Source organism: Haliotis rufescens, unplaced genomic scaffold (assembly GCF_023055435.1).
Source record: "Haliotis rufescens isolate VD_foot unplaced genomic scaffold, xgHalRufe1.0.p SCAF_19, whole genome shotgun sequence".
In the NCBI taxonomy this organism is placed as follows: domain Eukaryota; kingdom Metazoa; phylum Mollusca; class Gastropoda; order Lepetellida; family Haliotidae; genus Haliotis; species Haliotis rufescens.
In genome coordinates this window covers 16,839,693-16,857,294 of record NW_025963879.1, presented here as the reverse complement: position 1 = coordinate 16,857,294, position 17,602 = coordinate 16,839,693, and the positions used below count along the sequence as shown (strand labels likewise).

General features: G+C 42.6%; 1 protein-coding gene across 4 annotated transcripts in view; it reads right to left on the bottom strand.

Annotated features, from left to right (window-relative positions):
• Positions 1-3,644: 3,644 nt before the first annotated feature.
• LOC124137578 (hydrocephalus-inducing protein homolog) overlaps positions 3,645-17,602 on the bottom strand; it is a 119,506-nt gene continuing 105,548 nt past the window's right edge. For all 4 annotated transcript variants that reach the window (XM_046503940.2, XM_046503941.2, XM_046503942.2 and 1 more), the window contains 14 exons: positions 16,539-16,686; positions 15,509-15,716; positions 14,599-14,820; positions 13,800-13,969; positions 12,611-12,809; positions 12,075-12,344; positions 10,942-11,111; positions 9,958-10,093; positions 9,178-9,477; positions 8,416-8,579; positions 7,776-7,926; positions 6,986-7,216; positions 5,756-5,980; positions 3,645-4,897 (listed from right to left, as the gene is read on the bottom strand). In XM_046503940.2, coding sequence (XP_046359896.2) covers positions 4,412-4,897; positions 5,756-5,980; positions 6,986-7,216; positions 7,776-7,926; positions 8,416-8,579; positions 9,178-9,477; positions 9,958-10,093; positions 10,942-11,111; positions 12,075-12,344; positions 12,611-12,809; positions 13,800-13,969; positions 14,599-14,820; positions 15,509-15,716; positions 16,539-16,686 — 3,080 coding nt within the window. In that variant the 3' untranslated portion in view covers positions 3,645-4,411. The remainder of the gene's footprint in view (positions 4,898-5,755; positions 5,981-6,985; positions 7,217-7,775; positions 7,927-8,415; positions 8,580-9,177; positions 9,478-9,957; positions 10,094-10,941; positions 11,112-12,074; positions 12,345-12,610; positions 12,810-13,799; positions 13,970-14,598; positions 14,821-15,508; positions 15,717-16,538; positions 16,687-17,602) is intronic.

The window sequence follows — 17,602 nt, the reverse complement described above, 5'->3', positions numbered from 1 at the left end:
AGTTAGCAACTTGGAAAGGAACTGGTCCGGTTTTGTCAACTGTCACCACTGTTGGTCCAAGCACTAATTCTTTAGGGAGGGGAAGTGAAATATTTTTCAATGACAGCTGTGTAGAGCTCTTTTGATGGTGCTACACTTCCTTCCAGGACCTGCAGTGATCTTGCAGGTATGAGTGTTGGTTTCTTCCCAGCTGTCCTCACCATGGCATCACTTCTTGCTGTTGCGATTTCATCTTAGTACGCCAAAAGATCTCGTACTTCATCCTCAACCGCTACGCTGTCTGTTTCTGAAAGGGATTTCATGTCTCTAAGGGCGTGGGATCCTAAAACTTCAGGGACTTCTAATTTTCGTTCTTGCACTGCAGGGTCTAAAGAGTCTTTAACTACCAGGAATCCTATAGATTTGAGTTTATGGTTATTGAGTTAATAAAGTAACTTCATCCAATGCCATGTAGACCAAGTAGGGGATGTCCTTCCATTGGCAGCCTTAGTGTTGATCAGTCCTCCTTGAAAGTAATTCTGGTAGGTAAAAAGATTCTGTAATCGTCGACACCTGTACTCCGGACATCGGATCTTGATCCAATTGACATAAATAATGGTCTCTGGACATTTCCCTACTAGTCTATGCAAGAGAGGACCATTGTTTTGTTCACAGTGAGGTCCACCGCTGACGGTTCTACTTGTTTAAAGGTTTCAGTCTTCTAGACGGGAAGCAGACCGGCTTAGACAATCGCGGCGCATGTGACCCTCTTCGCCACACTCCCAGCAAGGCCTTGTCCTTGGCCAAGCACTGATTATACCGAGGAGCTCTTGGATCTGTTTTTGTTGTTGCTCTGTCATGGCCTTCTGTCACTTCAAGACATCTTTGACGTTTGCCCTATGTTCTTGATAGTGGACATTCTTTTCCTTTATTGAAGTGCTGCCATGCCATTCAATAAGGTGATCCCTCAAGCCCAGGAAACTCATACTGGGGTGCTCAATAGTTAGACGCCTCGTCTCTTGTTTTTTGGATGTCCCTCTGTACAGCCTCTGCCAGTTGACCTTTTAATGCAGACTCCTTGCTGATGAAGGTAGGGTCAAATTCGGTGATCTTGTCATAAAGGTTGATAAGATGGATTGATACAGTCACCTGTTCCTGTCCAGACGATTTACATAGGAGTAAAAGCGGTGCTGTGCCGATGGTAAGTCACACCCTTCTCTGAACTCTTTCTGCAAGATTCGTAATGTGTTGGCTGGAGAATTTCTGACGTCTGATACCCTGGCCTGTCCACTAAGATTCTCACACAGCAGAACTGCAAAATCTTCGGTCTTCAATTTGCGGGTCTATCCAGCGCATTTCAATTGTGAGACGTCACCAGATTTTTTTGCTTTGTCTTAGAAACGAGCAGTCTGTCGACCAGTGGACAAGAGGATGGTCTTGTTAATCTTCACGGCGAGAGCTTCCTCAAGTTCCCTCACTTTCAGCCTCAGGACTTCCAACTCTTTTGCGACAGCTTCCATCGTTCCATCAGACATTTCACCTTCCCCCTATAAGTTGAGATGACTTGGACTGGCAGACCCAGACATCTTGGCTGTATGACCCTCCCTCACGTCGACTTCTTCATTACTGACACCCTGGGGATTACCTTCACATCGCTTCTGGCCCATTTCTGGTGTCCCCCGCCGTGATATTGCTGGAATATTGCTAAAAGTGGCGTAAAACCTCACTCACTCACTCACTCACTCACTCACATCGCTTCTGTATCCCACTTCTGACACCGTTTTGTAACGTGGGAATATCAGCACAGAAGAGCGAAAGGTTTTATCACTGTTTGTTTATTGGTGTTCCGTGAAGTTGAACATGATGTAAAACAAGGATCTAAGTTGTGTCGTGAACCTTGCACCTTGGCTCGCATGGCTATTGTGGCGGGAAAGACTACGAAACGAGGGTACCTTGGAAAAGTTGTTAACTTTTTGCCAAAAAACAAGTAACAAAACGTCAGAATTTATACTGCTACATAATATTATATTTTAACAGTTTATAAATAAATTTTAACAGCAAATAGTAACTCAAAGTGTTACCGATGATTTACGGCAAGGATTTTATGTGCGCAATACCTCTTCACATCTATGACACTCCATTATATGATAAGTGAATTATACCAATTCTTGCCTCGTCAAAACTTGTCATATCACTGGAATAATATGTTAACTGTGAAGTGAAACATTCAGTTACTCATTCTACAAGTAGGCACATGGTCCTGTGTACAGTGCACAAATCAAGTGGTGTTGGATGGGTGACCCCGTTCGGCAGCTTGACCCCTGAGACTTTCTAGGGATTCGGTCCTGCCCTACCCTGCCCCACCCTGAAGTACATGTAGCACATATGGTGTGTCTGCAAGGGATTTTGTTCACAATATGCCTCTGTTCACCCAGCAGTAAATTGGGTACCTGGCAGGATGAAGCTTGGGTTGTATACTCCCCAGGGAGCTGAGAATGAAAATCAAGTTGACCAGGGTAATAATGTTTCCACTTTGAGCATGCACTGAGAGTATGGAGGCTGGTACATTAGAAGTACATGTACACACACACAAATTACCTTCTCTTAGAATTTCTCCCAGTGAAGTGATAGCGTTCCAACATGGGTTTTAAGATGACCAGCTACCTGTATGCTCAATAAAACACACACTCTTAACTCACATTCAACCTATCAGGAAATACTTCTGTGTGAGATGTTGGGCTCAGATCCCATGTCATTTCTGGACAAAGAGGAAGTTTTTTTCATGTTCTGAGGAAGTCAAGCCTACATATTTCAATATTCTCAATACAAGTACCAAATGTGTATATTTGTTCTTTATGGCAATAAAATAAGCTTACTCTGAAAAAGAATAATGTTAGTTTTTGTAGTTAATTTTAACTGCCACAAAATGTGTTTTATTCAATTAATCTTTTGGGTTTTCGGGAAAACGGCCGCCCACAAAAAACGGCCCGCGGGTCAATTAGAGAGGACGGCCACCACTTTAGAGAAATCATGCTTTGTACTTAGAGAAAATGTCCGATATGTTTAGAGAAATCGTCCTCTGGTCCTCAAAGGACGGATGTTTTCTCCAGTTCCCAATCTTTTTGAGTCACTGATCGACAATCACTTTGTGTTCACACTAAATTCCCCAACCAGATTTTTACTATTGATATCAGTTAATAAATGTATCTTGTTCTCCTTGTCTTAGCTAGGGGCGGGTGGGGTAGCCTTGTGGTTAATGCGTTCACTCTTCGCACTGTAGACAGGTTCGATTCCCCACATGGGTACAATGTGTTAAGCCCATTTCTGGTGTCTCCGGCCGTGATATTGCTGGAATATTGCTAATATTATTGTTAAACTGCGGCATGGTATCTCTGTGAGCTAGCACTATAAATTGGTATCAGTCAAGACTAGTACAAGCAACCACACACACACGCACGTCGCTATATAAATGCAATAATCTTGGACGCGACGTTAAACCCCATATCACCTCACCCCAATGTAAACTCCTCAAATTAATAAGGTTTGTGTTTTAAATGAATGCATGCAACCCTGTTTTTCTATGAACACATTTGGTTCTGTTGAAGTTTTGAAGTCGGTGATATCTTCATCCATGGACAATGATTTATACAATACATAACACAGAGTTTCAGGAAATATATTTAATATATTACAGAAATGTACAAATATTGGATGAATAACACATCGCAGACACTTCATCAAGCTGCACTTGTCACAAATACTAAGGGGCAATCCAGACCTTCACAGCTTATTGTAAATCTGGGAGCCACTCATTATTTTCACATGAAAGGATTTCAACAAGTATAGGTTCTCTGCCTGTTCATTATGCACTGTTAAAAATATTTGTTGTCAAATGCATTACAGAATTGATTCTTTGTTGTTAGTTTCAAGAATAGTGCTGACGAATGAATTCTGCTGTCTTACTTGGGTGTTAAATATTTTATCAATATTTATTTCAAATACTTTATTGTCTTTGGGTCATTTTTGTATTGTGTTCAAGCACTGACAAATGTTTTCTTACCAACAAATACATAAGTATAGAACAATTGTATTTAGTAACAAAGTTCATATTATCTTTTGTATATAACGTAAAAATGTAAATCCTTGGTTGATTTTAGAGAAATGTTTCATATTCATTCCAATAAAACCAGAAAACTCAACTGGGAGCAACATTTGTGGTATATGCATACAAATTATAAATAAATTCTCAAACACATTCAGTCCTATTTTATCACAGTATGAAAAATAAACCTGGACGGAATATCTGTTTCATATAAATAACATATGATTTGTGTTGGAATGTTATATATCTGACAAGTACTTGTAGCCACTATTAACAACTGGAAACAAAATATGTACACACAAAAAGTCAATCACACTACACATGTCCGCTTCATGGCGTCAACCCCTTGAGGTAAAACACCCACTGGACACTAGAATTGCCACCGGCTGACCGAGCACATGTGACAGTCAGTTTCCCCATCATCACAGCTTTTGGACCACTCTCGCCAGGGTCGAAGTTGACAATAATACGATGATCCTTATGAGCTCGGATAGTCTCCCCCTGCTTGGCCAGGCCGAAGTGCTCGTTGTCTACCTGGAAGGTGAAAGGGGTGTTGCTGCCGAAGACGTTGCGGAATATGATGGGTGTGGAGGAACCAGCCTTCACCAGGAACGGACCTTGAGGTTTGGGAGGGATGCACGTACCAAACAGAGGGAAGGTGTATTCTCCTCCGATTGGTGAGGACACTGTTATTATGCCACGGTGTTCTCCCAGTTTGGATGGCTCGAACATGACCTCGAGAGCGACCTCGGTACCTCCAGTGGAGCCCGGGGCGGCAGTGAGTGTTTTGTCCACATGGAAGTCAGGGTTGTCCACCTGGAATAACAGCAGGAACAATGTTATCTTCATGAACTAAAGTACACACATACAGTCAAGTCTCGTTAATCCCATACTCGTTAATCCAATAATCGGCTTTATCCGACACAAGTGATGGGAACCAATCAAATCTGCTATTTAGACCCATTCGTTCGACAGTCTTGCACAACAACTTCTGCACAACAACTTCTGCACAACAACTTCAACACAACGAATTACTGAAATCACTCATAAATCAGTCTCGCTAATCCGACACAGTGATTAGTGTATTCAGTGCGAGCCAATGTTTTGATATGAGACAAATCGGCTAGTTGCTGCAAATTACAATGGCTGCAGTTATAAGCTTGCTTAACAATAAACAATTAACAATCAGATATAAGTTTCCTCTACCCATTACAGGTCATGACAGAACAACCTTTGACCTACCAATGAAATGACTAACAGGAAGTCTACATTAGCCACTAAGAAAGCTGCTGTCTTGAGCTTTGCGGCACTAGGTTCAAACTGGCAACTTCTATTCCAGACTAATTTTTCAAAAGTATTGTGAATCGGTCAACAGTTGTTATGTGTTATCGTTATCGTTGTCGGATTAACGGGACTTGACTGTACATGTTAAGGAGACGATGTGGTGGCCATGTGGGTTAAGCATTTGCATAGCATAGTTATGTTATAGGTGATCTTACAAGGCCAAAGAGAAGTTTAGTACACTTGGGCTTCAGGCTAGTGACCAAAGTTAGAGACCAAGCCATTCCTCAGGGTCATAATGTCACATATAAACAGCAATAGGTTATATATTACATCAAGATTGCGCCTAATGATTATCAATGTATGTAATTCTGTAAGCTAAAGTTCAGTCACCTTGCAGACATAGTCCGTCTTCTGTTTGGCAAAGTTGAGGAATTTGGCCATCTGAATCTGTGTTTGTCCAAGACACGTCCTGAAGTACAATGCTTTCTCTGGACCACCAGGTGTTGACTTGAGGTTGAGGTCATACATGTACAGGCCGAGGTCACTGCAGTTGAACTCCAACCGACCTTGAATGTCTCCTGCTTTCAATGGCTGATACTCAAAGTTGAAGCGACCCTGGAATCGATATCAACAATTTGAAGATCAGATAGTGTTTACAGTAATGTAAAAAATGACACTTCTGAGTGAATGACGTTTTATGCAGTGGTCAGCAATATAGCTGTGATATGTCCATTTTTCCCCAAAAATTGACATGATAATTTCTGGTAAAAAAAGTCAGAGGTTTTAAAGCTTTAGGTTCTCAACTTTTCAGTATTTTTGTCATCCTTCAAGCACATGATCACAGCCTGTAAATAAAAATCATGTGTGGACCAGACAAACCAGTGACTGATATTACGAGCAATATCTCCCACCGATATTCATACCATGGAGGGGCATGATGACACACGATCAACCAAGTCACCGAGCCTGACCTCATCCATTGAGATGCCTCTTATGACAAGCTTAGGTTGGCTTTATTCTAATCCGGAATCCCCACAGACAAACAAGCATGAGGAACTATGGGATGCATTCACGATGTTCCGCACATACAAAAGCACTACATGTACACGACTTGGTGTCAAAGGTAGGGCTGGGACGGGTAACTTGGGTACAGGGGTTGAGTGGGTATTGAGTAGGACCCGGGTACCCACAGGACTACCCAGACCCGTGGTTGGTCATGTGATTATATTGTTTAAGGCGAAAATTATCTAGAACGCTATGGTTACACTATAAGTGACAAATGTTCACATGTCTTTCTGACTATGCACACATTCCTTCTGACTTTATGTTTGCATAAAGATGAAACGTCACTCAACTTCAGTGTATGCATGACCAGATTGGTTTATACGTCTATCTAAATACATTTTGACAAGTATGGTCAAACGTTTCCCAATCGGACATTTTGTGCCTATTTCTTGAGACCAACAGCGGGTACCTGGGTAGGGCCTGGTAATAGGGGGTGGGTACCCGGGTAGGGTCTGGTATTAGGGGATAGGGTACCCGGGTAGTAAATTTGGACTCGTCTGAGCCCTAGTCAAGAGTCACCGTCAGAAGACCTCCAACTAAAACGCGTGCACTGACCTCTGACTGTGCAGGTATCTGCAGCTGTGTGGGCATGAGGACCTCAGGGATGTTGCAGGTGACGGAGAAGGTCACAGGGTAGGTGAGGGGGTTGTCTATCTTCACGGTGTGGTGGACACTCTGTCTCACAGGGGTAGACAGGTCAATGGAGGAAAGAACGCCTGGCTTGGTGGCCCGGAATGTCACTTCGTAATACTGATATTCACTGGTCTGCTCATTCACAAATGTCACCTGGAATACATACAGTGATGGTTAAACAATTGAAGCTTCACAATAATTCAATATACCATATATTGCTGTTTTTGGTATCTAGAATGAGTGAGCGAGTGAGTATGATTTTACGCTGCTTTAAGCAATATCACGGCGGGAGACACCAGAAATGGGCAACTAATTTTAGTTCTTTATAACCATAGTTTGTTACAAACATATATACAGCAAATGGCCGGGACCCAAAAGCCAGTTTGTTATATCTGCCAGATTGTTATAAGTGTGTTCGTTATAAACGTAGTTTACTGTAGATATATCAGGAAAAAGACATTAGCACACTTGCATCGTCAGTCCAGTGCCCTGTTCCACAAAGCCATCTTAGCGCTAAGGTGATCGTAACTCCCATATTTAACACTGGCTTACGATAGTCGTAGCGCTAAGATTGCTTTGTGGAATGGTGCCCAGGTGAGTTAAAAATATGCTACTCTATGCTACATGATACCAATGAGTTAACAAGAGCGACATCAACTGTCCACGTGAGATACAGACGTAGGTACCCTGTGATACATGTGTCGTAATGTACCTTGAGTGTGGTGGTTCCCTCCCTGAAGGCGTAGAAGGCCAGCTTGTAGTCTTTCTTGCTGTTGGCTGGGACGTCCATGTACTCCATGCCCTTCACTGTGGTGCCAGGGTCCAACCTGTCAGGCTTGATGGACTCTGTCTTCACTCGGAATCTGTAGAAGATCAGAAACATCAGTCAGTCTGCTTGTGGAGTTTATGTTCTAACGTGAAACACAGAATTACAGTCGAATGCAGTAAACCTTATTGTTGGTAGAGTTTATCCCCTCTGTACACCACTATGTAGATGAACTGACAATATTAGGTCTGTTCCTATACTACTTCATCAAAAGGATTTGCTTGTTTCCTTATTTGTTGTTTAACGCTGCACACAGAAATATTCCATCTATGTAAATAATCGAATCTGGACAAGACAATCTGGTGATTGACATTATGAGCATCGATCTACGCAATTGGGATACAATAACATGCATTAACCAAGTCAGCGAGCCTGACCACCCGATTCTGTTGGTCAACCCCTTACAACAAGCATAGTCGCCTTTTACAGCAAGCATGGGTTGCTGAAGCCCTATTCTACCCCGGATCTTCACGGGTTTCATCAAAAGGAGGACCAGTATGGCTGTAGATCTGTACTTCTCAGTTACCTCTGCGGCCTCTTGATCCAGTTCTGTACAGGCATGATCTCCACGTAGGACGTCTTACACGGAACATCTCGCTGGATCCGGCCGTTGGGTTTCGGAGGCTCTGCTGCTCCGGTCAGGTTATACATCAGTCCTGTCCCATCCGGTAGTGGGAAGAAGATTGTACCCTGCCACGCACACAACACTCACATTACCTTCCACAAAGAGACACTGCTAACTCAAACTCAATGTTTGAGGCAAATAACATTCTGGTGGAGTGTTCATCTATTTTTTTATGGTCGAATATCAACTTGTCTCGAACCGCTGACAATGTATTTTCTATATTTCATCAGGACCGTGAGGTAAAAAGGAAAATAAAATATTAATAGAAGGCTAAAAAAAATAAGTCACAATTCTCAGGCACTGCCCAGATCATCATAAAGCTCATTGCACATTTCGTTTTTGTTTCCATTTTCATTTTTTTTGTGCATTGTGTTTAAGTAATAGGATTTTTATATTTTTTTGCAAATGGAAATAAAAACAAAACATGCAACAGACTTTATGATGATGTGGGTGGTGCCTGAGAACTAAGACTATCATTCTTTTTAGGGCAAATAAAGATTTTTTTATTTATTGCCTGACCTATCTGCAGATTGTGGCTTATGATGCAGTCACCTCATCTTGTTTTACTTCAAAGATTGTTATAGCTTTGGGGCTGAAGGGAATAAAATACTTTGCCTTGTATATGTTTACAATACATGAACCATCAATAAGTGCCGGACTTACTGTGTGTCTCTTGTTTTCAGTGGTCATGGTCAGCGGTTTGTATGTCAGCTCGTATGACTTGGTCTGTTGGGGTTCCACAGCTATGGTGACCGGTCCTGACCAGAACTCTCCATCGATGACTGGCTTGAGCAGCCAGTTTTGGTTAGTCCGGTTGGCAATGGCGATGCTGCGCGTATCCTTCTGCCTCACATGGGTGGCGAAGTGCTGAATCTCCTTACTGGGACCCACCCCGGTACACATGCCAGTCAGGGTCAAGGTCACTGGTTTGTGGGGCCCCCCCTCCAGGAAGCAACGTAGTTTCTAGAGAATAGAAATATTGGAAATATTTGACAGTAAAATATGACTTAAGTTAATCCTCCTATGAATAAAACATTCATAAGTATTGTGCCAATAGAGCAAAAACTATTAATCTAGAATCAATTAATCAAAAATTAGTTAAAATGTGCAGCTCTGCACTGTTTGTTGTTTAATGCCACACTCGGCAATATTTCAGCTATAGGACTGCAGAGTGTAACCAGTGATCGATATTGTGAGCAACGATTCATGCCGTCGGGGAAAGATGACACAATCAACCAAGTCACCTTGCCAGATCAACCAATTACATCTGCACACTGAATTGCAGTGCTTTAGACTGCTGGGTCATCCCTGTCTATCATTGCAAGAAGAAAGATTCCATGAACTCTGTGGGAACATTCAGTTTGTGATTATAACATGTTTCCTAAATGTAGCATTACTATTATCCCGACCCTGGTGACAAATCAACTACCCCGGTATACTCACGTCATATCTGATGTCCTGATTGACCTCCTGGGGGTGGAAGGTGACATCGAAAGTCACCTCCATACCCGACGTGATGTAGCCCTCTGCCGGGGTGATGGAGAAGTCAGGCTCAAAACGCTTGGCATCCCATCGGAACCTGAAACAATTCAAGTTATTCTGAAACTTTCTACAAAACTTGTTGGCTATTATTTCAAGGTCTGTAATAAGATGGGGAAAAAACATAAAAGTGAGTGAGTTTGATTTTACGCCGCTTTTAGCAATATTCCAGCAATATCACACGGTGGACACCAGAAATGGGTTTCACACATTGTACCCATGTGGGGAATCGAACCTGGGTCTTTGGCATGATGAGCGAACGCTTTAACCACTAGGCTACACCATGGCCCCCCATACTGAACTGAACATCAGCCGCAGCTCTGCCAAGTGATCAATCCATGAACCTTGTTTTAAACTGCATTCATCATTATTCCAGCTTTAATCAAGGTAGCATGTCAGCGCCAGGTAAACCACTGGTTGATAGCATGAACATCTGTGAGCAATTTCACACAACCAGGTCACACATTGTAACTACCCTCTCCTCATAAGTCATAGGGGGTGGTCAGGTAGCCTAGTGGTTAAAGCGTTCGCTCGTCACGCCAAAGACCCAGCTTCGATTCCTGACATGGGTACAATGTGTGAAGCCCATTTCTGGTGTCCCCTGCCATGATATTGCTGGAAAACCATACTCACTCACTCACTAACTCACAAACCACTCACTCACTCACACACTCACTCACACACTCACTCACACACTCACTCACTCACTCACTCACTCACTCACACACTCACTAACTCACAAGTTAACGCATAAGTTTTCTGCCAGGAATCTTCATGGGGTGCAAATTGATCAGGCTATATCAATAGAATGCTTCAATAGTGATGTCTATCTGTGTTTATGCTTGGTTCGGGTATGGAGCTGGTGACAGCTATACAATGTTTGCTCACTTGGCGTTCATGTCTCCAGTGTTGCACATGACCAGTTTGCGGGTGCTCTGACTGCGCTGCACCACGGTGCCGAAGGGAATACCCTCTGTGTCCAGGGCGATCTCCATGCCCAAACATGACCCCTTCACCACAAACAGGGGTTGGTACAGCCCAGCACACTCCAGCATCACCTACAAGGACACAAGGCACAAACCTGTTACAGTGCTCTCATGCTTCATCGGGATAGCTAGGGGAGGGAAGAATTTGTACTAAATCACAAGTGATTTGGCATTTTGACACTTTTGAATGAGTCATGATCAAACTAGACCATAGTTTCACTGTAAACTGACATCAGGGGAGAGATATTTGTTCTAAGTTCAATCATTGAAAAGAAATCATCCTCCATATGTGACCAGGGCACAAAATCTCACCAATTTTGTAACCCCAATATTACAGATCAAATCATTGAAAGTGAGTTATTTTACTATTCGACTTTTGGAATAATGAAGAAATGCTTATCAACATCCAATAGTTTTGTAAATTAATAACTTAAAAATGTTTGTTAAACATGAAAAATAGATAGTCAGGCAAGTGATCAATGTGACCTAACAATGTTGCCTCCAATGCATTAACACAGAAAACTTGTCTTTGTTGTTTAAAGCCACACTCCAGCTGTAAGAGGGTGGTCTGTAAGCAATCAAGTGTGGACCAGACAAACCAGTGATTGATATTATGTGCAACATCCAACACCATCGGGGCACACTGACACACAATCAACCAAGTCATCGTTCATGATCATCACGTCCATGTTGTCAACTCTTACAACACAATCTTGCTGGGGACCAATTCTATGTACACAGACAGCAAGCTAGATGCATACCGATCCATGACGATCCAGGGTAGAATAGGTCTTCAGCAACCCATGCTTGCCGTAAGAGGCGACTATGCTTGTCGTAAGAGGCGACTAACGGGATCAGTGGTCAGGCTCGCTGACTTGGTTACTGCATGTCATTGTATCCCAATTGCGTGGATCGATGCTCATGATGCCAATCACTGGATTGTCTGGTCCAGACTCGATTATTTACAGACCGTCGTCATATAGCTGGAATATTGGTGAGTGCGGCGTTAAACAACAAACAAACAAAGATGCCTACCTCCTCTGTGAACTGTGGTATCCTGGACTTGGGCTTGAAGACAATCTCCACCTTGCAGGTGCCCCCTCGGGGACTCAGTCGGATGGGCTGGGTGGGGGAGACACTGAGGACGTCCGGCTGCTGCAGGGCGGGGGCTGTGGGGGTGAGGGCAAGGTTGAAGGTGATGGCAGCAGGGCTGTTGTTGACAATCGGGATGTACTTCTTCACAACATCACCAACATATTTTGGACCGAGGTTGACAATCTTGTGTTTGGGGTCTGCTACCTCAATCTGAGAATGTTAAACAGAGGGTTTAGAAAAGGAAGTAATGGATTGGCGTATTAAAAATAATCATAGCAGTTATTTTATGTTGTCCTAAAATCTTCTTTCACATATCTGTGTTGTCAAGCTTACAATGATAAAACTTAAGACAACAGAATATTAAAGACATTATTCATTCTAATTAGCATCTGCGAGATACACTGGCCTGATTGTATACAAACTTAAAATACCCTTTCACAATTACAATTCTTCAGAACACCCTTTCATCAACTTACTTTCATTTCTGTTCCCTGCCCAACAAATTCCACACTTTGCTTTGAGAGACCATTGATTTCAAACGTGACCACCTCATGGTATCTCATTGTCTCCCTTGGGTAGAAGGTGAAGGTCACATCTACTGACTGTCCAGGGGCAACGACTCCAGCCTCAAAGTTGTGATGCAGATGATTGGTCGGTTCATACAGACAGTCGATGCTGGAAGGAGATAACGACACAATACTACTATAACATAATTACATCATATATCATTCAAAAGGACAGCTCTTTATTTGGAGGGTCACAGGCGGTCCAATCGTCTAAGGTGCAGCAATTTGGCATGCAGAGTTGCGTCCCTTGGGCACGCCAGAAACCTATGATCATGGGTTCAAATCCCAGTTTGCCCCAGTAATGTTTCTTGGTGTGTCAACACCATACCCATACTGGTGGGTTTCACCGAAGTGGTAAACTCATGAGATCTGCATCACTTCAGGCTTTCCTCCCACAATAAACTGACAGGCTGTGATAGAACAGGGGTAGAAGCAGACTTATCCATTGTCCCAAGTCTTAACCAGTCATTGTGGCCAAGAGTGGAGGTGTTGATAATACAGTAGAACATGGATACTACAAGGGACTAGAGAAATCAGTTCGTTATATCTGTTGTTCCTTATACCAGAGACCATATAATATCTATTATATGGTCCCTGGTTATACACATTTTTGCTCGCAAACGTCTATCATCTTGGATAAAACAAAACAATACACGTAATTGCAGCTGACACTTGGACACAATCTCATAAAATTTATATGTTTATTGTTCATTTTACAGACAAAATTACCAATACAGGTAAGATTAACACAATGCAAGTTTAACAAGGTTGACCCGTCACCGCTGATTGTATTGATTCCTCGCGATTTTGTTGATTCACTGCTGATTGCGTACAGCCAATTGTCAATGACACAATGAGTGAGATTCCTCAGTTCGGTATACACATCTAAAATTAGTGGTAGATAGGCTTGTTGGTGATCAGATATCAGTTCGCTGTATCCGTTAGTTCGCTGTAGAGAGTTCGTTATATACGTAAATTTTACATGATATTATATAGGAGATAAATCAAGGATTTTTTAACAGTTCTTTGTATCCGTTCATTTGCTATATCGATGTTCGTTGTATCCGTGTTCTACAGTATCAGAAAATGGCTTCCTTACCTGATTTCCTTGCTGTCCTTGTTGGTGAGCTTGAGTGTGGTTGTATGGTCTGGCATCCCGGCCCGGTGGATGAAACAGTTGCCGAAGTTGAAGGAATGGAAGGAGAAGTGAAGGCCGGGGGTGACGCCCAGACCGACAATACTCATGGGATAGGTAGGACCGTGTGATATCTGGAATATGTGAACCAGGTGAGTCTGAGTTTAATACCATTCTAAACAGTTCCATACCAGGAACATTAGTCACGTCATTCCTTTCAACCAATGTGGACTGCTACAGTGACAAACAGTTAAATGATTGTTTGTTATTTAACCTCGCACTCGTACGTAGCAATATTCCAGCTATATTCCAGTCTGTGAATAATCGAGTCTGGACCAGACAATCCAGTGATTGACATCATGAGCATCGATCTACGCAATTGGGATTGATGACAATCATCAACAAAGTCAGCACACCTGACCACCCAATCCTGTTAGTCGCCTCTTACGACAAGCATAGTTGGCTTTTACGGCAAGAATGGGTTACTGAAGACCTATTCTACCCTGGATCTTCACGGGGCGGTCAAACGTGTATCAAGTAGGGAGATGAAGATCCTTTTTATGAATGTACATGTGTATATTTACATCAGTGATATTCAGTGAAGCTACATAGTATTTTTGCATATTCGCCTTTTGTGGCAAGCAGGGGTTGCTGAAGACCTATTCTACCCTCGATCGTCACGGGTCCCAGATTTCATGTACTTGGGTTGACAATCAGAACTATCTGTCGATCTCTATGGTAATGTTGTTGTTGGATATGTTACCTTGAGAGCCAGTTCACAGCCTCGTAGTGACATTCGGCTGGGGGGACAGAAGCTGAGCATGCACTTCTGTTTCTCTCCATGCAGGACGCCCCCACTGACCGGGGTGATCGTAACAACATCCTTCTTGGTGGACCTTTCGTTCAGCTCCCACTTGTAGTCAAAGTTGAACTTGCCCGAGTTGAGGATGAACAAGTTTCTGATAGCTTGCTCGTTGATCTCAATCTGGGGATGATGAGAAGAGAGTGAGGATAGTCATTCATAGAGGGCTAAAACTTGCACATTTCAGAAACTTTTGCTTTGAAAAAGCATTTCTGCATGTTAATGTTAAGTCATTGACATACACATCAACGGCCATTAATTAATAATTAGTGAGCGAGTGAGTGAGTGAATATGGTTTTACGCCGCTTATAGCAATATTCCAGCAATATCACGGCGGGGGACACCAGAAATGGGCTTCACACATTGTATCATGTCGGGAATCAATCCCGGGTCTGCAGCGTGACGAGCAAACACTTTCACCACTAGGCTACCCGACCGCCCCTTATTAATAATTAACAGAGCCATAGCTATGGGGGAAAGCATGAAAGTGAAATGCTTCACAACACTGCTGGAGGATTTCAAGAACAGTACAGTGCAACAATATTCTGCAGCCATTAGCCATAATGAATTAATTACATGCATGCCGCCTGTGAACCACACCCATCAACAGTTAATGTAGAGATGCCTTGAATAGTTTTTAAAAGAAATTAAAAAAAGAAAAAAGAATTAAAATCAGCTTCATGTCAACTTGATTATCAGAAACTCAAATCCCAACAGACACACTTCCGAACCAAAGTGAACTTGTTTGAAAATGAATGGAAAATATAATTCCATCTGCAATGAAAACAACACAAGAAATGGGTGTAACTACCTCTCCAAAGTTAATCTCATTGAGCCCCTTCTCTGACAGTTCCACCCTGTTGCCAGCGGAGTCCTCACACAAGAGGGTGCAGCTCATGGAGTAGCCCTCCGCCTTCACGTTGAGGGTCACTGGCTGAACCTTCTTCTTGATGTTACACACCAGGTTGAAGTTGACCTCCTTGTCCGAGTTGGGGGAGAAGAACAGACTGACCGGTACCCTGCAGGACAACATCCCATGGTACAGAGAGGTGAGGATGTTGTTTTGTTGTTTGTTTGTTTGTTTGTTGTTTAACGCCACACTCAGCAATATTCCAGCTATATGGCGGCGGTCTGTAAATAATTGAGTCTGGAAAAGACTATCTAGTGATTGACATCATGAGCATCGATCTACCCAATTGGTATACGATGACGTGCATCAATCAAGTCAGTGCGCCTGACCACCCGACCCTGTAGTCACCCCCTACGGCAAGCACGGGTTGCTGAAGACCTATTCTACCAAGGATCTTCAGGGGTCAACCAGCAAGTACTCAGCCTACATCTTACAAACAGCATTGTTTGTTGCTTGGCATCTTGTGGTATCCGATCAACACATCGTGTCAATGTGCTGTAACGCATGATTTCATGCACAGAATAGGGCTCATTTGATTTCCATGTGTTACACACAGTCTCATAGCATTAGCTGACTAAAACTAACGGTAGATATGCATTACTAAACTGCATATTGGCCCAATGTATTCACGGTGATGGAGAAACAGTGCATAAAATCTATGAAGTACTGACAATGCCTAAATTGTAGAAATGAAAAATATAAAAGTATTTAAGAAAGATTATGATCATGTATTTTTTTAGTAAAAATATTATTTATATTTATCCTGACTCATACTTATTTCTCATGTGTCTGAGTCAGGATAAGAAGAAGAAGAAGGCCAATAATTTGTCACTGGACACTGTATCGACACAAGGGCTGAATCTGAGACAACTTTCATGCTATGACACGAGCATGGCATTAAATACATTACATATGTGGCCATATTTCTTACTTTGACTTTGCTGGGATGACACCACTCATTGGCTGGACCTGGATGTGGGAGGAGTATCCTTCTGAGTGACAAGAGTCCTCCACGAATGAGAAGCTGAAGGGCGTGTCCTCCCCATTGATGAGATACACCTGCTCCTCTGCTTCCCGGCCTGCAACAAACATGTCAGCTTGATCAGAATAAACATCTACATTGGTTAAAAGATCATTACTTTCAAAGCTGTTAAAACTGCTACAAAAATACTATGTAGCTTCACTAAATATCACTGATGTAAATATACACATGTACATGCATAAAGAGGATCTTCATCTCCCTACTTGATACACGTCTGACCGACCTGTGAAGATCATGGGTAGAAAAGGTCTTCAGTAACCCATTCTTGCCGTAAAAGGTGACTATGCTTGTCGTAAGAGGCGACTAACGGGATTGGGTGGTCAGGCTCGCTGACTTGGTTGATGCATGTCATCAATCCAAATTGTGTGGATCGATGCTCATATCAATCACTGGATTGTCTGGTCCAGACTTGATTATTTACAGACTGTCGCATATAGCTGGAATATTGCTGAGTGCGGCGTAAAACAACACACCAACCAACACGTCTGACCAATGGTGGAACTACACATTTGCCAAGGACCACACGTTTGACTAAAGCTGACTACGAGACAGTAGTGAGTGAATGAGTGAGTGAGTATGGTTTTATGCCGCTTTTAGCAATATTCCAGCAATATCACGGCGGGGGACACCAGAAATGGGCTTCACACATTGTACCCACGTCGGGAATTGAACCCAGGTCTTCGGCGTGACGAGCGAACGCTTTAACCACTAGGCTATCCGACCACCCCTATGAGACAGCAATAAGTCAATGGAATACATTGATACTAGATTTGACATCGATCATTTAATGGTATAATTTCATAGATAAACAGTTAATAACAACATTACCAACTCATAATTATGATACCACCACAACTTGCAACAGTATCTTGGCCACCAAACATTTAGGTCCTTAGCAAATGTTGAGTGATATATAGAGATTCTCACCTGAGTGTCTTTTGATATCAAATATA